The sequence below is a fragment of the Heterocephalus glaber genome, unplaced genomic scaffold (assembly GCF_053883595.1).
Source record: "Heterocephalus glaber isolate CG9 unplaced genomic scaffold, H.glaber_assembly_v1.0 deba00000071, whole genome shotgun sequence".
In the NCBI taxonomy this organism is placed as follows: Eukaryota; Metazoa; Chordata; class Mammalia; order Rodentia; family Bathyergidae; genus Heterocephalus; species Heterocephalus glaber.
Genome location: NW_028258137.1, coordinates 121,889 through 148,544, shown reverse-complemented (window position 1 = coordinate 148,544; position 26,656 = coordinate 121,889). Strand labels below are relative to the sequence as shown.

Genomic DNA, 26,656 nt, shown 5'->3' with positions numbered 1-26,656 from the left:
AGTACAAAAAAAAAAAAAAGCTAAGGAAGTAGCACAAGGCGAATGCCCTAGTTTCAATCCCACGGACTGCCCCAAAATAAGGGGGGGGGTTAAATCGGGAATTGCCTGTCACACCCTCAGTAATAAAAAAGCTTTTGTCTATGCACCAGTCTCATCGGCAGACACTCCTGGATGCCAAGTACCATTGCCACTATCTTCCTGATCCTACAGAGCAGAAACCAGCCCTGGGCAACACATCCAATTCGCACTGCCAACATAGGGAGAACCGGTCTGAACCCCTCAGAACCCTCAGAAATGAGAGCTTACAGCAGACAGTAAAAGCACATCGCGGAGGCCCAGAGATTTAGCTCAAGCTCTGTGGCACCATGCCTGCCTCGAAAGCACAGGGTGCTGAGTTTGATTTCCGGTACCAAAAAAAAAAAAAGCACCTCCTGAGGCAATGAGTGTCCCACACAGCTGCTTCTGGAGCCTGCTTAGCAGACAAGCTCCAAGGCCAAGTCAAGAACTGTTTTTTCTGTCTCCCTGGGCCTGACGTGTGCCAGCCTCACCTCCTTCCCCAGGCTCCATGCAGAAGCTGCAGCATTGGCCCACTGAAGCAGCCTCAGCCTCATGTGGACAAACACAGCTTTCCTTGTCGAGGACTTAGGCTCCAGTAGCCAGGGAGAGACTTGCATGGATTGCCGGTTCGAGTGCCTCTCATAGTCAGTGTGCACCACTGTTGGGGAGGGGAAGTTTTGAGGTAGAGGCCTTAAGGGCTCTTGATTCCGTTCACAAGCCAAAGAACAGGCCTGTGTAGACTGGGCACATGACTGACCAAGGGTGACACAGAAACCAACAACTAGCCTGCTTGTGATCAGGCCAGACACACGTGAGTGGTGCTGAGTGTGCCTGGGTTGGGGCCACTGTGGAGCACCTTATGATTCCACCCAGCCAGGCATACCATTCCCCAAAGAGCAATACGGACTCCATCCCAGCTTCACAGCAGAGGCCAGGCTCCTGGGGGAGGGAGGATGGAGTGGGGCTCAGAGACCTGAGCAGCCACCAGACTAGACAGGCCATGACCCAACCCTGCCCTGCCTCCCATATCGATCCTGGCCAGCGCCGGACCTTACCTGTCGTCTGGACTCACAGACCCAATGCAAACCCAGCTCCTCTGAGTCCCAGGAAGTGGCTTAGCCCCATAGTAGGCCACCCCACGCCCCAGGAATGCTCCTCCTCACACCTACACTAGTCCATCTTGGGCTTGCTTTTGCCCTTGCAGTTCTCAACTCTGGCTGCCCCTGGAACGCTTTTTCAAAACAGCAGAACTCCAACTCAGTGGGGTGTGTGCGCCTTTACGTCTTTATTGTAAAATTCTTCCTCGAAGGTTATGATGCACTGTAAGCGTAGCAAGCTTCTACCTCATGGGACCGATTCTCATACCTGTATGTACAGGAGAATCCAACTCCCAGGACATATTTTTGAGATTCTGAGAGTCAGTCCTATTTATCTTGGGGGAGGAGGGGTGCCCAGTAATCTGCAATTTGAAAGTTTACGGTTTAAAAGAGTTTCTGGTTTTTTGTTTTTGGTACGCGGGTTTGAACTCGGGACCTTGCTAAATCCCGGGCCCTCGTTTGGTTTCTTTAAGGTAGGGTTTCGCTAGGAAGCCCAGGGTGCCCTAATCCTCCCGCATCAGCCTTCCAAGTGCTGGGATTAGACGTGCTTCACCGTGGCCAGCTGGGTAAACTTATTTGTATTAAGGAGCGAACCATCCCTGCGCGCTCCGCTTCCTTCCCAGGCCCTAACCTGCAAGGACTCTGTGAACCGGGGTCTAGGGCATGGGTGCACGTGGCTCTGAGCCTGTCCGCCCGCCACCCCTGTCACAGCTCGCCATCTATGCACCCCACGCGCCCCAAATACCAGAAAAACACGTCATTGGAGCCAGCCGAGAAAGCTCAACTCTCGCGGGAGGCGCCCGGACTTTCTTTGACGCCACAGGTGACGGACAGGAAGTTCCGGAGAGCCTCAGCACGCAGACGCGACACGCCAGCCTCGCAGTCAGGGCGCAGGCGCGCCAGCAGCTAGACTTCTGCTCTTCCTTCTCCCTCAAGACTTCTGGCATCGGGTCCTATGTCGCGCCGGGCCCTCCGGAGGCTGAGGGGGGAACAGCGTGGACAGGAGCCCCTCGGGCCCGGAGCCCTGCAGTTTGTCCTCCGTGATGACGAAGACGCAGAAGAAGAAGGACCAAAGGGGGGCCCGGGGGTTCGGGTCCCCGGAGGCACAGGGAAAGAGGGCGTTCAAGTCAACAACCGGTTCGAGCTGGTGAGGAGCGGCGTGACCTGAGGGGGGAGGGTCGTGCCGGGCCGTGACGACCCGGGAGGCCAGGGTGGGCGTAAAGTTGTGCCTGGCCTGCGGAGGAGTGGGCGGGGTCGTGATGTCGGGGTTGAGGTGAGGGTGACGTGCCTGCGTGGCAGCGGGGGCGGAAGCATGACGCCTAGTGGCGGGGATTCAGTGGTGTGGGTGGGGCCATGCAGTCCAGAGGCGGGGCAAAGGCGCCAGCCGGGGAGCTGTCTGCAGGGCAGGTTCTGGGATTGCTCAGCTGCGGGGAGAGATGGACCTCTGTGCCGCCTACAGGCGGGGCTTTAGTGGTGTAGGTGGAGCTATGGCTTCCAGGGGCGGGGCTAAGGCTCGAGTCCAGGCTCTGACAACGTGCTGGGTTTTAGGACTCTTCTGCAGAGGGGAGAATGGGGACGCTGCCGGGGGCGCTGGGTGACGGCTTTGTTCTGCAGCGGGGAGGGCCAGGACCGAGGCAAGGCGGAGATGCGGGCCCGGGAGCTATCAACTGGCTGGATTGTGTGGGACTGCGCTGCAGGGAGAAGGGTGGAACCGTGACATCCGGGACGGAGCGTCAGTGGAGGTGTGGCTTTGGTGTTTGTTGAGGGGCTAGGCAAGGCAGCCGCCCCTGCTGAGGGGAGGGTGGAGCCGTCACTAGGGGCGGGGCTGCGGTGGGGAGGCGGGGCAAAGGGCTTTGCAGTCCTGCGGCTGCTTGAAGGGAGTGCACTGCAGTGAGGAGGGCAGGATGTCTAGAGGCAGGGTACAGAGGTTAAATTGGGCAAGGCTGCAGTGGAGTTGCGGGGCCCCGCACCTGTAGGACTCAGGGGTCTTTCCTTAATTCCTGGGTTGAGCATCTCCCAAGCCTAGCGCTTGGAGGAGCTCACAACACCACCGTCTACCCAGGACATCGTGGCTGGTTCATCACTCACACCAGGTGTCTGACAGGGAAATAACCCGTTAGATGGGGTCAGATCCCATGACACTTTCTGCTTAGCACTGGCCACCACCTGTAGGTTCACGTGTGGATTCTCTGTGTCGGGCTTCTCCGGGCTCCCTGTGTGGCAGGTAGTACGTCTGTTCTCACCTCGTATCCCCAGCCTGTGGTGCACACAGTGAGACTTAAACAGTCATCTGATGAATGAATGAACAAACACTTATGGGTGTGAAAATTGGGGAAACTAGCACCCTTTGTAAGCTGTCACTTGATCTTCCAGTTACCACAGCATTATGTAGAGTTAGCAAGTTAAGTGGTCTTTACTAACGACATTGGAGAATGCGGGAATTGTCCTAAGACAGTTTGGTGTCAAGATTATTGACCTTTCCACTTGAGGTGAGAGACAGATCTCACCCCTGAAGGTGAGACTGAAGTTCCTTCAAGTTCACCATGCCTCCAGCCATCTCTTCTGATGCTCAGCCTGAAAGCTAACTCCTACCTCCTACTCATTTCTTTCTTTTTAACTTTTTTATTATAGAAGTTTCAAAAAAACACACAAAATAGGGTAGTACAAGTAAACTTCGTGTACCTGTCACTGGGTTCCTACAATTATAGACACTTAGTGAGCTCATGTTTCTCTAATACTTTCACTCATTTCCTTTTCTTTCCACTAGGAATTGAACTCAGAGCCTTGTGCATGCTAAGTATGTACTGCTGCTGGGCTATATCCCCAGCTCCCTGCATTTGGATAGGGTATTACTATTACAAGCTCAGGCCTCATTCCTGGAACTATGTGGATTCATGTGTCAGCTCAATATCTGTCTCCTCTTAGGTATCTTCATGTGTCCAGACCCTAACTGAACTTACTGTCTCTACCCAGATCTGCTGCTGAAAGTCTTCCTTGTCTCCATTCTTCCTGTAGCCAAGGCCAGCCACCTGGAAGGCGCATCTCTAGTCTCTCAACACCTGAGTGTAGACTGAGGAGAAGTCCTGTGTGGTTTCTGGTGCATGGAGAGTGACTATGCTCTTGGGCTCTGCCCATGTGCATTCCTTTACATTCTATTCTGAACAGAACAGAAAGTCGCAGTCTTTCTTGCCGATAATTCTCAGTGGCCCAGACTTGCCCAATCTTCCCGTACAGCTCTCCCCTTCTTGTCTTTCTAAGCTTTTCCCCTCTGCCCCAGCTGTCCTGACTCCCCTGCCATCCCCCATCTGCAGTTCTCTTTGTCTGGGTGATGGGCATAGGGCCCCCTCGGCTCTACTCATCTTATTTTTGTTTGTTTTGAGATGAGGTCTTGCTAAGTAGTTAAGGCTGGCCTTGAACTCATATACTTACCTTATTAAAACTACACTCCCGTTGCCTTTATTCCAGTCTATTTCCTTTTTCCTGGCAATTACCACCAAACATTCTTAGAAATAACTTATTTTTATTTTGTATCAGTTGTCGTATAAGTTTCCTGAAAACAAGAGTTTGTTGTTCACTATTATACCCCAGGATGGTGTCCAGCATCCAGCAGGCCAGCTGAGTTACTCCCTGTCTGCTTCCTTTCATGAGACAAATGGTTGCCATCTGCTGTCAGAATGTATGTTGGCGGGCACTGTAGTCAGAGTGACCTAAACTTGAATCCTTGAATCTCTTTGTAGATATGAGAGCTTGGACAACATACTGAGTGTAAGCTTTGGGCAGGTTCTTGTTTACCTCATGGGTTGTCCTAAGGGTTAAATGAATTTGGGTGTGTAGCCTGTAGCCCAGGCCAACACTCAACAAATCTAGATATTATATGATGTTGAAAACTGAAGGGAATAAAAGAACATCCCAGAAGCATGGGACCCTGTGTAGTTTATTAGGAATATTTCTAGGGGCTGATGGTGCCCTCTTAGGGAGAAGGAAGCAAAGCACAAACTAGCCTGGCACCTCTGCTCACTACCCATAGCATTGATGTTCATACCATGGCTGGTGGTGAATTTTTTGGCTTTGAATCAGAAATCATCTTTACCACTTTTGTCAGAGAGGTTTTTAAAAATCAATTTATTGCTGGGCGTGGTGGCACATGCCTGTAATCCCAGCACTCAGGAAGCTGAGGCAGGAGGATGGCTTTGAGTTCAAGGCCAGCCTGAACTACATAATGAGACCTTGTCTCAAAAAAAAAAAAAATCAATTTATTATGGATGCACCTTGAGACCATACTCTTAAGTGAAGTAAATCGGACATACACATTTAAACACTGCTTTGTTTCTCTGGTGTGAGAAACTGAAAGTGGAAATAAGGACTAAATATATATAATAGATACTGGGAAATGGGAAGCAGATATTCAAATGGGAAGGGGAACAAGGGAGGAAAGAGGGAGAAGGGAAGGAAGGGACAAGAAAGAAAAGGAAAAATAGAAAAATTGGAAACAAAGCTTTTTCATATAGGGAGAGATGTGGCTCGAGGGGAAAGGAGAGGATGGGAAAAAATGAAGAGGCAGGATATATAATGTACAGCTGCAAATTCCTATGGTGCGTGTTATTATGTATATCTAAAACATACCAATAAATGTTTTGCTTAAAAAAATAAAAAATAAAAATCAATTTATTAGCCAGACATGGTAGCAAGTGCTTGTAATCCCAGCTACTTGGAAGGCTGAGGTAGTAGGATCTCATGTTTGAGGCCAGCCTTGGTAACTTACTTAGCAAGACCCTGTCTTAAAATTTTAAAAATAAATTAAAAAGGGCTAAGGATGTAGCTTAGTGGTAGAGCACTTACTGAGCATTGTATTAGGTTCAATCCCCAGTACCATTAAAAAAAAATCAACTTATTGACATAATATGTAATAAGATGCGCCCATTTTGAGGATATAGTCTGTGTTTTGACAAATGAGTACACTGGTATAAGTACCACCACCAGGCTCTAGAAGACCCTACTGTACGTGGGTCATGCCTGCTCTCAGATTCCATTATGAATGGGATCACCTGGAATGTGTTCTCTGTTGTTGGGCCTCCTGCTTGCTGTGTGCACACCCCTCCTTTTTTTGAGGTAGGATCTTGCTAAGTCACTAAGTTACCTGCCTAGGCTGGACTGGAACATGTGATCCTTTTGCCTCAGTGTGTCAGCGCTGGGGCTATGGGCCTGAGATACTACACCTGGCTCTCACTTGGTTTTAATTTACATCTCCAAGTGGCTGTGAGACTCATGTGCTTATTGGCTATTTATCTTTCTTGTGAAGTTTCTTTTTACATTTTCTTGTCCTTTTTATGGAGTTGTATTTTTATTGTTGTTTTATTAAAGTTCTATGTATTTTTGAGTAAGTCTTGTGTCAAATATACATATTATGAATATTTTTTCCCATAAATATGCCAAGTAAAAAGTAGAATGTTAAAAATACTGACTCAGATAATACCCCATAGAAGCACAATTTCCCCCCACAACCACAGAGTTGAGAAAACAGCTAAGGGGCCCCCTCAGACACTGGTTCCTTAGGGAACTCGCCTAACTTCAAGGGTTCCCTAAGACGACTATCCAGGTTCAGTAATTTGCTCAAAGGGTTCACAGAACTCCCTGAAAGCTCTCATACTCAGTCGTGGCTTCTCCCAAGGGAAGTTTGTAGATTGAAATCAGCCAAGGGAAGGGGGCACAGGCACGCCAGAGAAGCGGCAGAGCTGACGCTCCTGCTGTCCTGTCCCTGCAGACAGCTCTCCTGGTATTGTGTATTCACGGTTTTGATTGGGAATGACCACTTAAGTCAGTCTATTATGTCTTTTTTTTTTTTTTTTTTTTTGGTACTGGGGCTCGAACTCGGGTCCTTGCGCTTGCGGGGCAGGCGGTGGAACCACTGAGCTAAATCCCCAGCCCTAAGTAAGTCTATTATTAAGAGAGTAAATGAACCGCCTGGCTTCTGTTTGTTCTTAAACTTTGAAATTTTCCTATGACAAGAGGTCCTGGAGCTCATCACACTCTTATATGTCCATCTTTGCCTTCACAGTTGCATCTGCGACATGACTCGCACATTTCTGTCCCTGGTGCAGCTCCATGCAGATTTCTCTCCTCTGTTTCTTCTTAATGATTTGACCTTTTTCATATGTTTTTAGTTAGTGTTTCTATTTATGCTGGTGGGAATTTGGAAAAAGTGTGGCTCATTGGACCAGGAGCCACTCAGTCAGGAGTCACACCTGTGCTCGTGGTAGATGGGCTGCCTGGCTAATGTGGTTGGCATTGACAACCTGAGTGGTCCCTGGTTTCTTACCATGATGGCTTCTCATGAATTTCTGAAGCTTTTAAATTTTGTTTTGTTTTTTAATAGTGCTGGGATCAAACCCAGGGCCTCACACGTGCTAAGTAAGCGCTCTACTGCTAAGCTGCACCCAGGCCCTCCAAAAAAATTTTATTCAGGGACACATCAGTCTTAATCTTAACTCAGGCATTCTATAATTTTTTTATAATTCGCATGTGGAAATAGCGCACACCTGTAATCCAAGCATGCGGGAGGCTGAGACAGGAGGATTGCCTCAAGTTCAAGGTCAGCCTGGGCTACATAGTGAGTTCAAGGCGGCCTGCACTTCAAAACAAGACCCTGTCTCAAAACATAAACAAAATAATAGTATGTTGGGTTTATAACAGAGGTCATGAGAGAGAAGAAAATGGAAATATACTGTCATCAGTTCTCATGTTTTATGTGACTGATAAAGTGGTTGAGTGTAGACTGTGTTAATAAAAGAAGCTTTTTAGCTTGATGTGGTAGCTCATCTAATCCCAGCACTTGAGAGGCCTCACAAGAGAATCATTGAATTTGAGGCCAGCCTGGGCTACATAGTGAGTTCCAGGGCAGCCTGACCATGTAGTGAGATCTTGTCTCAAAGCACCAAAAACAAACAAACAACAATAAAACCTTGTCAACCTTTGAGCAGTCACTGAAAGTATGAAATAGACATAGGGTTGGAGTGTAGCTCATTGGTAGAGTGCTTACCTAGCATGTGGGAGGCCTTGGGCTCAAAACCCATTATCACACAAAAAAGTATGTGGGAAGATTGCACAGATTATATGTAAACACTGGCATTTTATACCATGGATCTGGACATCTGCAGGCTTTGGTGATGTGCATTAGGCCCTGGAGCTGATCCCCTGCAGATGCTGAGGAGCAATTATTATTAGAAAAAATGGAACCAGGGATTTAGTTCATTGGCGCCATGCCTGCCTTGCAAGTGGAAGGTCCTGAGTTCGATCTCTGGTACCAAAAATAAAAGTCTAAGTAGGTGGGTCCTTCGTGCCTTTCCTTCCCCCAGACTTTTGTCCAGGTGCATCTAACCTGCGGCCCACAGCATAGTATGACATTATGTGACTGTTAGCAGTTCCATTGCAGCAGGGTGTGAGTGAGACCAGGGTAGGTAACAGTAGTGTGGGCATGCTGTGTGGAGGGCTCAGGGCAGGCGGTACTGACTCTGCCTCCTGTGATGGCTCTATGTGGTCGGAGCCAAACCCTTGTGTGTCAGTTGTTACACACATTTGTGCAGCTTGAGGAGTAAAAGGCAGACAATGACCGATAATAGTATTTCAGCCAACCTACACATGTGCCTGTGAAGATAGGCATTTACTGATACTAAGCAGGCATGTAAGTTTTAATTATTAAACTTTGGTTTGTGTTATTGCATAAAATAATTTAATAAATTAAAGAATAATGGAAGTTTTGTTTCTTGTTTACACTGTGTATGCTTTTGGGCGAGGGTACTAGGGATTGAACCCTGGGCCTCTCATCTACGTCCCCAGCCCTTTTTTTTCATTTTGCTGAATTGCCCAGGCTAGGCTAAAACTTGGCAATTTTCCTGCCCCAGCCTCCAAGCTGTCATGCCCAGCTATATTGTATATTTCTTTCTTTGTTTTTCTTTTTTTGGTACCAGGGATCGAACTCGGGACTGTGCACTTGCGAGGCAGGTGGGGAAACCATATTGTATATTTCATTTGCAGCCCAAGACAGTTCCTACTCACTCAGTGTGGCCTGGGCCAGCCAGAAGGTTGGACACCCATGCTCTTGCCCTAGTACGACTGTATGTGAAGTGAAGTTTAAGCAGGTAGTAGGAAGGAAGAATTTCAGCACTTGGCCACTGAGTATTTTAAATTTTTGCTTTGAGGATAGTTGGGAAGTAGGGATAAATTGCAATTTGGGGAGTTCTTCATGATGATATCTCTGAAGACAGAGATGCCATGTGGCTACAGAAGCCCTGGTTTCCTCTGGGGCTTCCCTCTGAGCCAGGATGTCTTCTGAAACTTAGAACTGTGTCACTTCGAGGGATAGACCCTGCATCCTTCTGCAGCTGGTCCTGGCCCATGCTGAGTCTCCGTCTGTATTCATCTCAGCATTGCTGTCTACATGGAAGCTGTGATGCACAACAGTGCCCTGTTCCCCTAACCTGTTTTCCAGATAAACATTGAGGACCTTGAGGACGACACTGTGGTAAACGGGGAGAGGTCTGACTGTGTGCGTGCACACTCTATGGCTTCGGGAAACAAAGCAAGGCCCCCACGTGGAGGCCCAGAGACCCAGCGAGATGGGGATGTGATCAAGGCAGTGTTCCCAGAGCAGGTGTGGAGGCCACTGGAAGTATAATTTTCTGTTTTCTTGGAGGTATTATTTTCTGTGTTAGGTTTTATTGATTGCCTGGTTGCCCAAAAGTTCCCTTGGGGGCCCTTGATTAGACTGGTGTCAAAATCCATAAGACAATGGTGGCCTTAGGGTGCCACAGTCAGGGTACCCGTCCTGCCTGGTATGTTTCAGAAGTATCTGTGTCCTCCAGAACCACTAGCTCCTGGGGTACAGAAGCTTCCGGGAGGAGCCTTTGTGCTGTCATGGCAGGTGCGGTCACAGAGGCAGGTACAGGGGTTAGCGGTAGGCAGCACCCTGCACAACGAGACCCCCAGTCTTCAGGGCAGCTGGAGCCTGGCAGGAAGTGGAGGGCAGAGCAAGATAGGAAGGGGTGGGGCTTGAACCCTGAGCTGCCTTATGGTTGGATGGAACCTGAAGCCACAGGAAGCCCAGAAGCACATGCAGAAGGGGAAGGTGTGGGCTGGGGATTTAGCTCAGTGGTTCCGCTGCCTGCCTTGCAAGCACAAGGTCCCAAGTTCGATCCCCGGTACCAAAAAAAAAAAGGGGAAGGTGTAAGAGGCCTCACTGCCAGCCACCAGTTGCTAGTCAGGGTATTCCTGCACCAGCAGGGGAGATGGGCACTGCTCAAATAAGGGGAGATGAGCTTGCTGCTTTAGTTCTCAGTTTCTAAGATTTTGCTTCTCATCATTGATGAAAATCTTTTCTTTTATTAGTCTAATGTAAGTGGCAAACTCCGAAAGAAGAAAAAGAAGCAAAGAAACAAGAAAAACAGCACAGGAGAGACCTCGGTATGTGATCAGCATCTTTGTGGCTGTGGTATTCCAGGTGGTGCTGGGAGAGGCTGGCTTCTGTCTGGTGTTTGGATCCCTTCCCATTGGGAATATAACCAACCTGAGTCAGGGGAAAGCAAAGGAAAGACTTCTTACCATTGTTGCCTCTGGTGTGCACCTTGCCCTTGGTGGATAGAGCCTGCCGTTGGCTCCTGGGTCCTGCGGGTCCCACAGTCCTAGGCCTCCGTGATCTGGGAGTTCCTCTTCCAGCCACACGTTGTCGCTTGTGTGAAGGCCACTCTGCATCCCGCCTTTGTCCTCTGTCTGTCCTGGGAAGAGCTGCAGCACTGCTTCTGCTCAGTGGAGTCTGGGCCCAGCCCCATCTCTTGAGGAAAACAGTGTCCCGGCTCTGGCATGGGATCCTCTGCCAGTGCTCTCCATGGCTGTCCCCTTGAGGTCCTCTCAGGAGACTGCTCTTTGCAAACCCGGGTGCAGCTCACAGCACTTGACTTACAGTCTTCTAGGAAGGAAATGTGATATGATATTACTTCCCAAAATAGTCATTTTGTTCCGGAAGTCAAGTCGGCATGATGATGAACAGGTGGTTCTGGGCTTGCAGGAGAATGGGCTGGAAGACATTGACCGAATCCTGGAGAGGATCGAGGATGGCAGTGGGCTCAGCCACCCTGGCCCCCCTCTGCCCAGCTCCAGGAAGCACGTCTTACATGTGGAGCACAGGTACGGCTCTGCCTACCCTCTGGAGGAGGAGAGGAAGAAAAGTTAGTGTCTTTATTTAAATCCCAGAACTATGGAGACTGAGGCAGGAGGGTCATACGAAGATTGAGGCCAGCCTGAATCACATAGTGAGACCCCATCTCAAAAAAAAAAAAAAAAAAAGTTACGAGTTCATTATTCAATATTTAGGAAGTAGAAATGAGGAAAAAAGAAAAGGAAAATTCACCTATTTCAGAGGACTTTTAGCTTTACTTTATATGTCTTAGAAAGTTTCTGTCTCTTTCTCTCTGTTTCTCTTTGAGGCACACAGATTGAGTCCGGAGAGGTCTAAGCTACATCCTCAGTGCCCCCCCCCCCCCTTTTTGGTACTGGGGATCAAACTCAGGACCTTGTGCTTGAGAGGGAGGTGGCGGAACCTCTGAGCCAAATCCCCGGCCCTCAGCCCCCCACTTTTTTTTGAAACAGAGTCTTGCTATGTAGTCCAGGCTGGCCTCGAAATTGTGGCAATCCTCCTGCCTCAATACTTTGATTACAGGCACTATAATTCAGCCTGTTTATTATTTATTTATTTATTTATTTTTTGCAATACTGGGGATCGAACTCAGGACCTCACATTCGCAAGGCAGGCATGGTACCACTGAGTTAAATCCCCGGCCCCTATTTTTTATTTTTGAGACAGTTGTCCTAAGTTGCCCAGACTGACCTTGAACTTGTAATTCCCCCGAGTCAGCCTCCCAAGTCACTGGGACAACAGGCATGCGGTACTGTATCTGGCTTGGAAATTTTCTTGAATTATGTAAAAGTACCTTGTCACACTTACATGATTATTAATTTCTTTGTCTGGTAGATGGTTAATGAAAACTAGTGCCTATACCAGAAATTGTTGCCTGCTTTAGACAAAAAAAAAAGAAAGAGAGAGAGAGTGAGAAAGAAAGAAAGAAAGAAAGAAAGAAAGAAAGAAAGAAAGAAAGAAAGAAAGAAAAAAGAAAGCGAGCCACCTGGAGTCTATTGAGATTCTGGTCTAGTCTCAGGGAGTTCATGGTGTCCTGACTCAGCCTCACAAACAGATGGTTTGAGCCTGGGCTACAGTAAGTTTAAGGCCAGCTTGAATTACAGAGCAAGACCCCATCTCACAACAAACAAAAAAAACACTGATGGTTTGCCACATGAGAGGACCCACTCCCAGCCGATCTCCTAGTGGAGGTGCTAGCTGTGTCCTTTCAGGGTGCTGAGGCCAGGGTGGTAGTGTGGGTTGCTGGTTTTAACGAAAGTAGGCCTGGAACTTGCCTTTCACGCCAAAACCCAAGCTTTCCTGCTGGATTCTTAGTGGCTGTCTAAAGTTTCCAAAGTCATTGTAGAACCAAATTTAAATTTTCTTCGTAAAATTTTCTGTTATATAGACACTTGAATCCAGACACAGAACTGAAGAGATATTTTGGTGCTCGAGCGGTCCTGGGGGAACAGAGGTAAGGTCAGGCCAAGCTGTGTTCTCAATGCTTCGTTCCTGTTGAGACTCTCTCTCTTTTTTTTAACCAAGAATCAAACTCAGGACCTTGGACTTTCCAGGCAGGAGCTGTGCCACTGAGCCACGTCTCCGGCCCTCTTGAGATTTGAAGGTCATTGGGAACCCCTGGGGCAGAATACCTAAACCGTAGTGGACAGATGCAACCCTTAGGACACTGTGTTTGGGTCGCTGAGAGGCCCAGGGTGGTTACGCTTCATCCTTCACACTGCCTTCTCCAGTGTGGCGTCATATTTTTAGAAAGGTCTTGCTGGGTGTAGTGGTGCACACCTGTAATCCCAGCACTCTGAAGGCTGAGACAGGAGGATTGCCACAAATTCAAGGCCAGCCTGAGCTACATAGTAAGTTCAAGACTACCTTGAACTGTATAGTGAACTACATACTGTCTTAATGAAGGGAAATAAAGTCTTAAAGCACATTAAATTTTGAGTTTCTAGTACTAAAATCTTAGCCCCATCCATTTTTACTTCCCAATCAGCAGCAAAACTAATACCAAGTTTAGGTTCTGTGTCACTTCATCGCCCCCCAGTGCCTGGCAGCAGGCCACAGTGATGGCCTGATGTACGGAGCCCTCAGGGAGGAAGAGCAGGCGTCCAGGTCCAAGCCTTTTGTAGGAGGTGTGGGTGGTCTAATCTCCAACTCTCCATCAAAATGTCCAGAAGGCTTTGTCTTTTTTTCTTTCTTTTTCTTTTTGGTTTTTTGAGGCAGGGTCTCCCTTCGTAGTTCAGGCTGGCCCTGAACTCACTGTGTAGCCCAGGCTGGCCTCGAACTGGCGGCGACCCTCCTTCCTCAGCCTCCTGAGTGCTAGGATCACAGGTGTGTGCCACCATGCCCAATTTGAGGCTTTGTCTTTTTAAGTACTTTTTAAAATTATAGGTCTAAATGCTTCTTATTTTAAAATTCAAGTAATTTAGAATTTCCTTCTTTGACCTCACTCCCATCTCCCCAAAGATAACTGTTAAAAACCTTGCTGCATCAAGTGTGGTGTGGTGACACATGCCTATAATCCTGATTATTTGTTGGGCTGAGGCAGGAGGATTGCAGATTTGAGCCTAGTCTGGGCAGTTTAGCCATGTCTATTTCAAAAATTTAGACAAGGACTCAGTACAAAGGCCCAGGGTTCAGTCCCCATCACAACAGAGAAGAAGCCTGTTGCATGGCGCAAGCCTTGCACACATCTTGTTCAGGTGGCCACAAGAGGCTTCTGCTGGTTGTCCCACATCCTGCTTTTGCACACCTGAGTCAAGCATTCAGCCCAGACATCAGGCTGTGTCAGATGTTGGTTGGAGCCCCCAGTATCTTTGCCCGGCATTTCAGAAACTGCCCAGAAATCCCCCTCAAGATGGAGGAACCAAGCCTGGATCCCTAGGTCCCTGTAAACACAGCTATGCCTGTGTCCTTTCCTCCCAGGCCACGGCAGAGACAGCGTGTGTACCCCAAGTGTACATGGCTGACGACCCCCAAGAGTACCTGGCCCCGGTACAGCAAACCAGGTGAGGTCTACAGGTACCTGGACCTCTTGGGCTGGCCTCACCCCTCTCTGCGAAGCTTGTGTGTAATGTGTGGCATTTTTAAGGGCTTAAGGAAAGAGACCCAGAGTCTCAGCACGGAGTCCCAGGCACCATTGCTGTTTCCCTTGCTGTTTGCATAGAGATTTTTCTCCCTTTCTACCGTCCATGTCTCCCTTTGGTACTGTACCACAGGAGCAGTGAGGTTTACTTAGAGCATGGTCATTTGGCTTCATTGCACCAGGGTAGGGTGGCATGGACTGTCATGTTAATGCTTGTTGGAGGGGAGAAGCATCTGTGACCCCTTTGTGTGGTTGGATGAGTGGCCTGGACTTCCACGGCCATGCAAGGACACACTGTAGGAAGAGGCAGGAGGGTACATGGAGGTGACTGTAGAGGCCATGCCCCACGTCTCCTGCTTCTGCATTTGTGGGGTTCTAGCAGACCCCACGCATGTGCAGAGAGGGTTCGTGCTGGCATCAGGGCCTTCCATTTAATGTGCCCATGCTAGCATCTCATGGGTGTCTGTTCCCACCAGGCCCTGTGTCCTCCTAGGAAAACCACCTGGGCACAGTGCAGATGGGCTTGTGGCCATGTGTTAATCAACTTTCCTGTTGCTGCCCCAAAATATCTGACTCCCACAAATTAAAGGAAGAGAATTTATTTTGGATCATGGTTTTAGAGGGTTCATTGCATGATTGGCTGGTGCCAGAGCAGGAACATCATGGTGGAGGGGTATGATGGAAGGAAAGTGTTCATCTCATTGTGGTGAAAGCAGAGAGTGGAAGAGAAGAGCCACAGAAAAAGAGGTAGAGGGGAGAGGGAGGAGAGAGAGAGATAGACTGACAGGCAGGCAGACTGATCCTCCTCTTCTGGTCAGGTCCCCTCCAAACAGCACAGTCAGCTGTGAACACAGCAGGGATTAATCTTCCAGTGAGCACGGTGGCCCCTGCTCTAGTCACCTTGCCAAAGCCCTGCCTCAGAACACAGGAGCCTAAACCATAGCACCACATGTTCCTGCAGGAGCTGAGGCCCTAGTAGGGCTGTCAGAGGGGCTAAGTGGGGGTTCCAGAACCACTGACAGCTTTTCAAGTTTTCCAGAAGAAACTGGACCTGTATACACAAAGTCAGAAAGATCAGAGAGAAGGGTCATGGGTCATAAGTCCATTGCCTCTGAGGCAAGGCCTGTGCTGTGCCCACCACACTGTTCCTACCCCACCCCTCATGGCCACTCTGCATGTTTACCCCAACCAGTGTGATCTGCGCACAGTGTTTCCGCATCCAGGCATTGGGACTAGGATCGGTTGGGAAGACAGCAGATGGGGGTAGCCAGCTCCTGGTGTTGCCCAGTGGTGGGAATTAGGCCCAGCTGTTCTGGCAGAGTGTCCAGCAGAGGTCAGTCAGCTGGTAGCCTAGAGACAGCCAGGCCGGCCCTGAATCACTTGTGTTAGTGCCACGGTCCACCAAGGACAGTCAGAATGTGTGTGATCCGAGCGCTTCGCCTGCAGTGCTGCTGCCACCCGGCCCCCAGCATGCCCTTTCTGGGCACTCTTACTTTTAGGTCTGTCCATGCGGCTTCTGGAATCGAAGAAAGGTCTCTCCTTCTTTGCCTTTGAGCATAGCGAGGATTACCAGCAGGCACAGCACAAGTTTCTGGTGGCCGTGGAGTCAATGGAGCCCAACAACATTGTGGTGGGTGATCCCTGCCCTTGGGCAGGAGGGGTGGAGCAGCCACCCTGTGCTAGGCCCTGTCCTGTACCAGGGAGGTATTCAAGCGGGGGAGCCAGCAGAGGGATGCCTGTTTGCAGGGCAGATCGACCCTGGCACCAGGACCGTGTGGAGTCCACTGCACGCTGCTCTCATGGCCCCTCAGGAGCTATGTGCAGTGGCCAGTCTTGGGCAGTGCTCAGATAGATACAGGGCAGCCTGGCTGTCTCCTGTGTCATCGACACCTGCATCCTCTCTACCCTGGGGTCCCAAGAGACCAGCTGGCCCCATCCTTTGAGGACCAAAAGGAGATCATTCTCCGTGCCCAAAGTCTAATCTGACCCCAGTGACCTTGGAGTCATGTTCCTGTGTTATTGAGATAAAAACCAAGGCCTTTGCTCTGAGCTGCCTCCCCAGGACCTTTTTTTTTTTCGGTACCAGGGATTGAACTTGGGACCTTGTGGTTGCAAGGCAGGCGGTGGAACCACTTAGCAAAATCCCTGGCCCATTCCAGGTCCTTTTTAATTTTTATTTTGAGACAGGGTCTTGCTAAGTCTTTTAAAGTTACTCAGGCTGGACTTGATCCTCCTGCCTGAGCCTCTAGTGTACTAGGATCCCAGGCCTATGCCTCTACACCCGGCTCTATCCCTGCTTCTTGAGGCATGGAGAGCCAAGAGCTGGGAAGGCAGAGTTCTGAGTTCCCATCCTGAACCAGACCAATGGTCTGGCTGAGCAGCAGTGGTACAGAGTCAGAGAGGGATTGTGACCTTTGTCTTGGGGACACTTTCTCCCTGGTGCTCAGGGCCATGTGCCCTGTGGGGTGTGTGGGACCTGCCTGTGACCTCAGGGCTGTCCTCCTTTCTGGCAGGTTCTGCTCCAGACAAGCCCCTACCATGTAGACTCGCTCCTGCAGCTCAGCGATGCCTGCCGCTTTCAGGATGACCAGGAGATGGCTCGAGACCTGACAGGTAAGATGGAGCCCCCACTGCAGCTCCTGGGCAGAGATGTGGTGAAGGGTGGGCTGAGCCTGCCAGGACAGTCTAGCAGAGTGGCTCTGAGGAGATGGAATTCCTGCACTGTGAGATGCAGCGATCTAACATGTGTAATTCATTGGTTTTCAGTGTGCCAGAGCCATGTAACCATGACCACAGTCCATCTTTTTTTTTTGTACCGAGGATTGAACTCAGGACCTCACACTTGCCAGGCAGACGCTGTGCCACTGAGCTCCGGTCTCACAGTCTGTGTTAAAGCATGAAAGAAGCCTGACCCATTGCCTGCCGTGCTCTAGCCCAGAACTACTCATCTCTCCTCTCTCTATGGATCTGCCCATTGTGGGCATTTCCTGTCAGTAGAGTCATGTACTACATGTAGCTAGTTGTGTCTGGCTTCTTCCACTTACCAGAAAGTTTTCATGATCCATGTTGTAGTGTGTATCAGACTTTCACCCCTGTTTGTGGGTGAATAATGTCCCACCTGTGGGTCAACCACATTTTTGTGTATCCATCATGAGACACTTGAGCTGTTTTTGGCTATTGTAAGCAGTGCTGCTATGAACATGCGGGTCAGGTGTTGTGTGTGACACACACATAGACCCTTGGTCACCAGGACACAGGATCAGTGGTTCAGCATGGTGTTTACAGGGTTTCCTTCTCAGGCACCACAGCCCTGTGGCTGCAGTGAACTAAGGGTGGCCTCGGGGTACCAGGCAGGTCCTGACCATGGCCCTCCATTTCAGGATCCTAGTTCTGTGACTTCCTTCTTTCCAGAACTTGCCTGGTTTTGAGTCATCAGAGGAGGGCGTTGTAGTCACTGCACAGTGGCCTAACACCCTCCTCTGTGTCTTGGTGGCCCACAGAGAGAGCACTGTACAGCATGGAGTGCGCCTTCCACCCTTTGTTCAGCCTCACCAGTGGGACTTGCCGGCTGGATTACCGCAGGCCTGAGAACAGGTGAGTGCAGCACCCTGGGGCAGCTTCTGGGGGTGTCCCAGGACAGTAGCACTCACCTGCCTTGTTCCTGGAAGCAGAATGACAGGAGGTAGCCACTGTTCACACAAGTTCCCACTGCAGGTCCTGTGGGGAGCAGGTGGCAGGACATGGTCCTCAGGGATAGACTACACCATGAGGCCCAGGACACTGGGCACCCAGCCCGTACAGAGCTGCAGTGCTGGACGGTGGGTGCAAGGCCATCAGCCCAAGCTCGGCTCAGGGTTCCTCTGTCCAAGTTAGGAGTAAGCCTGACAAGCCACTTCTCATGATGGTATGGGTCACAATCTTTCCGTGGCAGTTTGGATGAAAGAGTCTGTACCCAACCAGCTTTAAATGTCTCACCATGTTCTGCAGGCCTGGGGCCTGATTCCTGAGCCAGCATAAATTCAGCCTGGCCTGAGTGGTCACATGGGCACTGTGTCCCTCTTCCCCATACTGCTGCCCTGACTGCTCTGTTGCATTGGCTGCTATTCAGACATGGCCACCTGCCATGATCGTTGGATCCCTCGTGGGGACCTGTCTTCTGTTGATGTGTCTCCCTCTCTTGATCAGTGCCCTGCTTCTCTGGATGTCCCTGGGATGTGGTCACCGTGTGCCTGTGGCCACTGTCCAGCTGTGGAGCGCAGCTGCCCTGTGTGCTGGGTCTGGGCTTTCTTCATGGTTTCCTCTGTTGCTTTCGTCACTTTCAGTCAAACCCTTAGTTCTTTAAAACAAACTCTAAAAATAAGTCACTAGGATGAAAAAGTCATACAGCTTTGTTTATCCAACACGTTTATCCATTGACAACCATTAAAGTTAGAGAATAAATTAAGCTCATAATTGTAATAGGTTTTAGCGCTCTTCCCCTAAATGACAAACAGTAGACAAAAAGCAGGAAGCTGTGGTTTAGATAAGCTTGGTTCTCCATATATGAGTGCATTTAGAGCTCTGAGTATCAAGGGGCATGTGCTCCTTCTCCGCACACATAGGAACAATCACACCTCTCACTATCTGGCAGCACAGGCAAAGCCAACAGAAACCAGAGGGCAGGGACAGTGACAGGGCTCGTGGGTGACTGTGCTGCTGCTCTGCTGTGGCTCTGATTCACATGGGGCTCTGGTGGATCTAGGAGCTTCTACCTGGCCCTCTATAAGCAGATGAGCTTCCTGGAGAAACGAGGCTGCCCACGTACTGCGCTGGAGTACTGCAAGCTCATCCTCAGGTGAGTGTCTACCTAGCCACGCCTGCCTGTCCTTGAGCAGCAGCCGCTGGCCAGTGCACTTGGGCCATGACATCTCCCTCTGTTCCCCTTTGTGCCTTGCTCACCATGCTGCGTCCCAAAGCCTGGAGCCAGATGAGGACCCCCTCTGCATGCTGCTGCTTATTGACCACCTGGCCTTGAGGGCCCGGAACTACGAGTACTTGATCCACCTCTTCCAGGAGTGGGAGGTAGGTGTGAGCTGTGCTGTGCCCCTTGAGGACCTTTTGTGGTTCCATACCCAGTGTGTGAGCTGGTAAGGGCGCCCTCTGCACCTCTGCTGAGCAGTTCCAGTCTTCCTGGAGGCTAGTCCAGCTGCTGCATGTCCAAGTCCTGCACAGACGTGTATGAGGAAAGACGTGCTGGTAGTAGTGACAAGGGGGCGAGGGGCCACAGACCTTGGCACAGGACAGTGAGGTGCAACTGTGAGATAGACGGAGGGCATGTGGGAGACACAGGGACCCCGGCACACACCACCGTGCCCAGTGAGGGGCCTGCGTGACGGTGACTGTTCTGCAGAAGTGCTCAGTGGAGTGCTTGCCTCCCATGTGCAAGGCTGTGGATTCCATCCTCAGTACTACAAACAAAAGCTAAGCTGGACAGGCAGACATCCTTGTGTTCATAATCAGTTCCATATGTCTTGTCAGGTTCATATCAAGTGCACAAGAGGAGACAGCCTGGTGCCACACTGCCTTCCAGGATTCCTGACACCAGCCCAGGTGCACGAGTGCAGGGTGCACATCGCTTTCCAGACAGCAACAGAGAAGGGTGTGCACTGTCCAGTAGCCTTCCCTGGGCACATGTTGAAGAGACGTTAGGTGTATTGAGTAGATACAGTTTGCTAAGATTCCTTTCACTTTTCTCTCTGCAGCTGGTAGAAAGTGTAAGTGACACGAGGTGCCCAGCATGGCCCTGCAGCGTCCATGATGACTGCCTGTAGCAAGCCCTAGGAGAGGGCAGGAGAAGAGGGATAAGCCTTTACTTTCTCTGTTTTTGTGCTTGAATTTTTCACACCACACCTTTGATATATAATGGAAAATAGGTAAATTGTTTTAGGTTATATAACACGTTGCACAGTTGACCAAGGATTCTCATCTCCAGGCATCTAGTTTACAGAAACTTCGGAGCTCATGAAAACATAGCTGCAAGAAACCCCGGGAGTCCCCTGTCTCAACAAAACCAACAAAAACAAAATCAAAACCCGGAGACACTCCTGGGAGGGCCGTGGACCAGGTGGTCTGTGCATCTCAAAGCACCCAGCCGTTTCCAAACCTAACACATGCTTTCGAGACCCCGAACTTGGTTTCTTCTTCCCTTGCAGGCGCATCGGAACCTGTCCCAGCTCCCAAATTTTGCCTTCTCAGTGTCGTTAGCATATTTCTTGCTGAGTCAGCAGATAGACCTCCCCCAGCAGGAGCTGAACTCCACAAGGGAAAAGGCCTCCACCCTCATCCAGCAGGCGCTCATCATGTTCCCTGGAGGTGGGTGCAGCTCTCGCCCAGGTGGTGACTCCCAGGGGCTCCTTCACTTAGAGAAAGCAGCACTTTCTAACCAGCCTGCAGACCTGCTGTGGTTACAGCTAGAGAGCTGGCCTCACCTCTGCGAGCCTTGTGCATGCCCAGCCAGGTGTGGGGGTGGAGTGGGCACGCAGCATCCCGAGCCTCCGTCCACACTGGGGCACAGGCGGAGAGTAGGCCCGTCCCGTGGGGGAGTGGGGGGAGTGTGCGTCCACACCAGTGCTTGCACACCAGGTGCCTGCCCTTCCATAGAAAGGCCTGGGACCAGCACCATCCTGCTGACCAGGCCCAGGGAGGCTCACCGACAGGGTTGGAGCCGGTCCCGGGCCAGGCTGAGCCGTGCCCCTATAGGGCCTCCTCGTGCTCCCAGGGCGAGATGCCGCAGGGGTGGCCTCAGCCCGGGGTCACCTGTGTTGGGCCCGGGCTGCACTGCAGAGCCGGGCGCCCCGCAGGTGGGAAGATTGGGAGAGCTGGCCCCAGCACCCCCACTGCAGATCCCCAGCGCGTGGCCTGTCCAGGGGGCTGGGGCTGTGGCCATGGCTGATCCAGCCAGGTTGCTGCCCTGACCTGAGCCCAGGCTCGGCAGCAGTGCCTCGCCCAGCACAGGCGGCCCCCACGCCCACCAGTATATTGTGGCTCCAGTCTCCAGGTCCCTAGAGCATCCAGCACAGGCACTGGGGTGATGACACTTCACCTCAGAGGCAGATGAGACCCCCTCCAGTCTCAGAGGCACTCGGCCTGCTGTGACAAGGCCCAGCTGAAGAACTGGCCCTCGGCGCCAGTGTGCAGAGGCAGGCCCAGCCGTGACTTCACAGCACCGAGCTCCTTCCTGTTGTCCGCCGGGGCTGGGTGGTGGTGTGGCCCAGTCACCAGGCACATGGTGACTCTGCTTCTTCGGCAGTTCTCATGCCCTTGCTGGAGTCCTGCAGTGTGCGGCCCGACGCTGCTGTCTCAGGTCACCACTTCTTTGGCCCCGAGGCTGAGATAAGGTAAAGGGTGGAAGACACCCACATGTCTTCTCATGCTCCCTTGTCCGCGGAGGCAGTGAGGGGCCCATCTGGGGATGGAGGGCCACCGTGTTCCTAGGACTGCAGGTGATCATGGGGCCATTGCTCCCGCCCCACCCCCATGATGGTGACGTGGAGGAAGAAAGCCCCTCGTCACTGAGGGGCTCCCTCAAGTCCAAGAGAAAGCCCTGGTGGAGCAAGCGAGTGCCTACCCTAAAGAATGAGGTCTGCGGAGATGCCATCTGATCAGCCTGGGGAGCGTCCCATGTGGGTGCTGCCTAGTGGGAGCTCATGACCTTCACATTTATTTAAAAAATTAAGAGGAAGCTGAGTGCAGTAGTGCTTGGCTGTCATTCTAGCACTTTGGGAAGCTGAGGCAGAGGATTACAAGTTTGAGCCTAGGCCAGGGATTTAGCTCAGTGGTTCCGCTGCCTGCCTCGCAAGTGCAAGGTCCCAAGTTTGATCCCCAGTACCAAAAACAAAACAAACTAAGTTTGAGCCTAGCCTGGGCAACTTAGCTACTTAAGTAGTAAGACTGTCTCAGAAATAAAAAGGGATGGGGATGTAGTGCAAAGACCCTAGATTCAATCCTAGTACCACAAAGACCAAAAAGCACAGAGTCACAGGAGCAGACCTGTGTGTCCACTCTGCTGGAGGTGGTCTGTCCTCTGGTCAGTAACCGGGAGGTGCCCTGCCCTGGACATGGCCTTGCCTACCAGTCCCACTCTCTCCCAGCCAGCCACCTGCCCTGAGCCAGCTGGTGAGCCTGTACCTTGGGAGGTCTCACTTTCTCTGGAAAGAACCTGCCACCATGAGCTGGCTGGAGGAGAATGTCCGAGAAGTTTTGCGAGCTGTGGACGCAGGGGACCCCACCGTGCAGGCCTGTGAGGGCAGGTGAGCTGGTCTGGGCAGCAGTGGTGTGGCCGGACAGGCGTGCAGGGGACAGGGCATCTTCTGCCCTCCTGGGAACCCTCAGTCGGAGCCAGCAGTGTGATTCCTAGAGGCCTCCTCGGGGTTGGCAACTTGCCATCCACACAGATTACAAATGTGGGACTTCAGCCTCCTCCTGGCGTGTGCTTTGTTTCCACATTCACCGTGGCAATTGCCAGTCTGGCACCCTCTGGCAAGACAGCAGGGACTCAGAGGTGACCACCATCTGCTGGCTTCTCCTTTTTCACCTGTGGGGGGTGCCTCACCCCATAACTGACTGCACTGGAGAACTAGCCCCTTGCCTGCTAATGACCTCTAGGTGGGCAGTGGCCCCCATCAGCACTGTGGCTCTGGGGACTAGGACCCCTGTGCGGGAGCCTGAGTCCTGGGTCGTCTGCAGAGATGGGAAGGTGCAGTGCTTCTAGTGCTTGCTGCTGGGTGGACGCTATCCCCGGCCTGCTGTCCCCGCTGGACTGGATGGTGCTCATGGGAAGGAACGTGATTTGTTCCCTGTGCTGCATTGGTGGATTGACGTCGATGGGAAGCAGGCCCTGTGCAGCAGCAGGAGTGATGGACACACCTGGGCCCCCTGGGCAGATAAAACTGCATCAGCCACAGCTGTTGTCCCATTTCCTGGAGGAGGAGGAGGTTGAGTTGCAGTCACGCAGCTGGTGCCTTTGTCCAGAGCCTTCTCTTGCTGCAAGGCCAGGGACCCATCACGAAGTCTCTGCATGGGGTGGGTGTGGGGGCAGAGTCCTGGGCTCTTTCCAGGTCACAGGCAGAGGGGCCTTGGTGTCTGGCGTGGGGCTGGGGGTGCCAGCTCACTTGTTGCTCTGTGTTCACGCCGGCCAGGCGGAAGGTGCTGTACCAGCGTGCACCCAGGAACATCCACCGTCACGTGATCCTCTCGGAGATCAAGGAGGCTGTGGCCGTGCTGCCTCCGGTAAGGGCGGGCTGAGAGCGGCTGTGGACAGGCGTTGGGGGTTTCTTGGTGGATCTAGAGGCCACTCATGGGCTTGGAGCACAGCCCTGTCAGCTGGACCCATGTCCCAGTGCTGTGGCCATGGGCTTTGGCTGCTGTGGTCTGGAAGCCCAGGGTAGGAATGCAGATCAAAGTGGCCATGATGCCCAGGTCTCTGGAGGGCCTGAGCACCTTCGGGTCCTACCTTGTGGGCTCTGCTGGCCCATAGGTCAGGCACCGCCAGCCCAAGCTGCTCCGGTCAGTGAAAGAACAGCCTCAGCACTGCTGAGGGCTGGGACGGGGCACCCAGGGATTGGGTCCCTAGCAGGTGGCCATGGGCTCGTTTCTCCCCATGCAGGAGTACTACTAAGCTGAGTGGGAGGTCAAGTCTGTGGTGACCTGAGGCTCCTCCACTGCAGCTTCTGTCTAAGACACGGCCGTCTCTGTCAGATTCCAGCCATCCCCAGACCCATCAGTCCAGGGGGATCCAAGGCTGCCGGGGAAGGCATAGGCTCCCAGCCACACTCTAGCCTCTGCTTGTGTCCCTTTTCCAAGGAGGTGACCACGCAGTCTGTGATGGGGTTTGACCCTCTGCCTCCCCTGGACACCATCTACTCCTACGTCCGACCCGAGAGGTACCTGCCCCCACTTTGCCCCACACTTGTGCAGACCTGAGGGCAAGGGATCTGCCCCGGCCCAGAGTCTGCCCCGGCCCAGTGGGAGGTGTGGGGGTGTTTGGGGACACAGCACTACCCTGCCCATGCCTGAATCACCACTGCTCTGCTGGGCTCTGTAGGTGGTGCTAAAAACAGAGTGGGAAGCAAAGTAAGAAAACGCCTCTCAGCCGAGTGTGGAGGCACACACCTGTGATCTCAGCACTTGGGAGGCTGAGGCAGAAGGATCACCGCAAGTTTGAGGCCAGCCTAGAGTATACAGCAAGACCCTGTCTCAAAACAAAACAAAAAATACTCCACTGCCCTCGTGGAGTGCTCTGTGAAGTGGGGAAAGATGTTAATTGTACAACCTAGAAAATTAGCATAGAATCAAAACTGCACTGCCAGGCCTGGTGGTGTATGGCTGTCATCCCAGCACCCTGTGAGGCTGCAGCAGGAGGATTCCAAGTTTGAACTCAGCTTGAGCAAGTTAGCAAGACCTTGTCTCAAGATTAAAAATTTTAGGAAGGAGTGGTGCATGCCTGCCTGGCAAGCATAAGGTCCTGAGTTGCTCCCCAGTACTGCAAAAAAAAATTTTTTTTAGGGCTGGGGATGTAGCTGAGTGCAAAGGCCCTGGGTTCAGTCCCTAATACCACAAAACAGCAAAAGAAAATCTGCAGTAAGAGTCTGCTGGGTAAAGGTGCATGGTGGGGAAAGAAAGAAACTTCTGACAGGCGAGGGCTGAGCACAGTGTAAGGCCTGCTGGGAGACTGGCCAGGGGAGTGGGGCAGCAGGATGAAGGGAAGGGACCCATCAGAGCGCAGGTCCGGGGCTGCCCTTGTACATAGGGGCAGCTTTGGAATCTGGGTCACAGAAACCTCTTCTGCCTGCCTCTGGCCTTCAAAGCTGAGTAGCTACCAGGCCTCACCCACAGTAGGTCTTGATCCAGGCAGAGTCTTCCCTCTGAATTGTTATAGAGCTTGGACTTCATGTTCATATGAAAACCATTCTGTGTTGAATTCTTCAGTAGATTAAAATGAAAATTGTTAGTGTCAGTGGGGCTCAGAAAGACATTCATGGCCATGAGACACCTTGCTCTGGCTCTGCCCCAGAGGCAAAGCTGGGCTATAGGGCATGCGTCGCCAGCAGAGGCCTCCATGTAACCCCCAGATCTGCTGCCCTCCTGATGTAGCTGCTCCTTCTGGGGTTTTTTTGTTTTGTTTTTTGGGGTTTGGTTTGGTTTTTTGAGACAGGGTCTCACTATGTAGTTCAGGCTGGCCTTGAACTTGTGGTGGTCCTCCTGCCTCAGCCTCCTGGGTCCTGAGATTACAGGCATGTGCCACCATGCCCAGCTCTCTCCAGTTCTTAAGGGAGAAGGAAGTACGGAAACTACCTGTTCTCAAAGCTGGGCACCTAGGCTGTGGCCACAGCAGGTTGGCTGAGGTCACCTCTGCTTTCTCTCTTTGTGGCTCTATAACACTCTTCCTTCCCTTGCTGGGTGCCCTCGGGATGCCCACAGCCCCACCCCATACTGATCATTTCCACCCTGGGCCCTGATCCACACCAGTGATCCCCAAGGCCTCAGTGGCTGCCTGGGGCTGCTTCCAGTCCCTGCAGGTGGGAGGAATGACAAGGGCCCTGTGAGCCGGCCAGAACTCCACGGCATCCCGTCAGGTTCATTTTCTGGCTCTCTTGACTTCACCTTAGGCTAAGTCCTGTCAGCCATGGAAACACGATCGCCCTCTTCTTCCGGTCACTATTGCCAAACTACACCATGGAGGTATGTCAGGCACATCCTTGCCAGAGACAGCACAACCGTGTAGCAGGAAGTGGGGCCTCTGGGGCTGGCTGGTCCAGAGTCCTCTCCCTCCCTGCTGGGGCCCAGCCCAGCTCAGCTCAGACCTGTCTCCCTACCACAGGGAGAGAGGCTGGAGGAAGGAGTGGCTGGAGGTCTGAACCGAAACCAAGGCTTGAACCGGCTGATGCTGGCTGTGCGTGACCTGATGGCCAACTTCCACTTTAACGACATGGAGGTGCCACACGAGGAAAACCCTGAGGGGGAGGCTGACTGGGACTGACACCGCAATGATGTTACTGATTTTTTGGTCTGGTTGGGCTTGCACAGCTCCCTGAAGTAGAGATGCTGAATGTACGGTTGCCCCATGTCTTCTGTTTCCCTATAAATGTCAGTGGTTATTCCCTCCTGTGGGTGAGCTCTTCTTCCAGCTGCGGGTTCCTCATCAGTGTCCGTCTCTGCTGGAGCAAGCCCCATGGGCAACATGGGCCACACTGTGTCACC

The 26,656-nt window shown here is 51.8% G+C and overlaps 1 protein-coding gene across 9 annotated transcripts; it reads left to right on the top strand.

The window, feature by feature from the left end:
* Nucleotides 1-1,995: 1,995 nt before the first annotated feature.
* On the top strand, nt 1,996-26,561 carry Tcf25 (TCF25 ribosome quality control complex subunit). Of its 9 annotated transcripts, none has more exons than XM_021256516.2 (18): nt 1,997-2,301; nt 9,640-9,801; nt 10,536-10,610; nt 11,212-11,330; nt 12,728-12,793; nt 14,260-14,342; nt 15,919-16,049; nt 16,933-17,032; nt 17,920-18,013; nt 19,161-19,253; nt 19,375-19,480; nt 20,611-20,770; nt 21,708-21,795; nt 22,549-22,707; nt 23,596-23,686; nt 24,155-24,339; nt 26,065-26,137; nt 26,277-26,561. In XM_021256516.2, exons 1-18 carry the CDS (start codon nt 2,110-2,112, stop codon nt 26,433-26,435), a joined length of 2,136 nt encoding a protein of 711 aa, XP_021112175.1. In that variant the 5' UTR covers nt 1,997-2,109; the 3' UTR covers nt 26,436-26,561. The 9 variants fall into 9 exon arrangements, with proteins under 9 accessions (XP_021112177.1, XP_021112175.1, XP_087049282.1 ...); XM_004842618.4 differs by having other exon boundaries at nt 1,999-2,301; nt 24,260-24,339; XM_087193091.1 differs by lacking the exon at nt 1,997-2,301 and adding an exon at nt 2,579-2,896.
* Nucleotides 26,562-26,656: the final 95 nt, after the last annotated feature.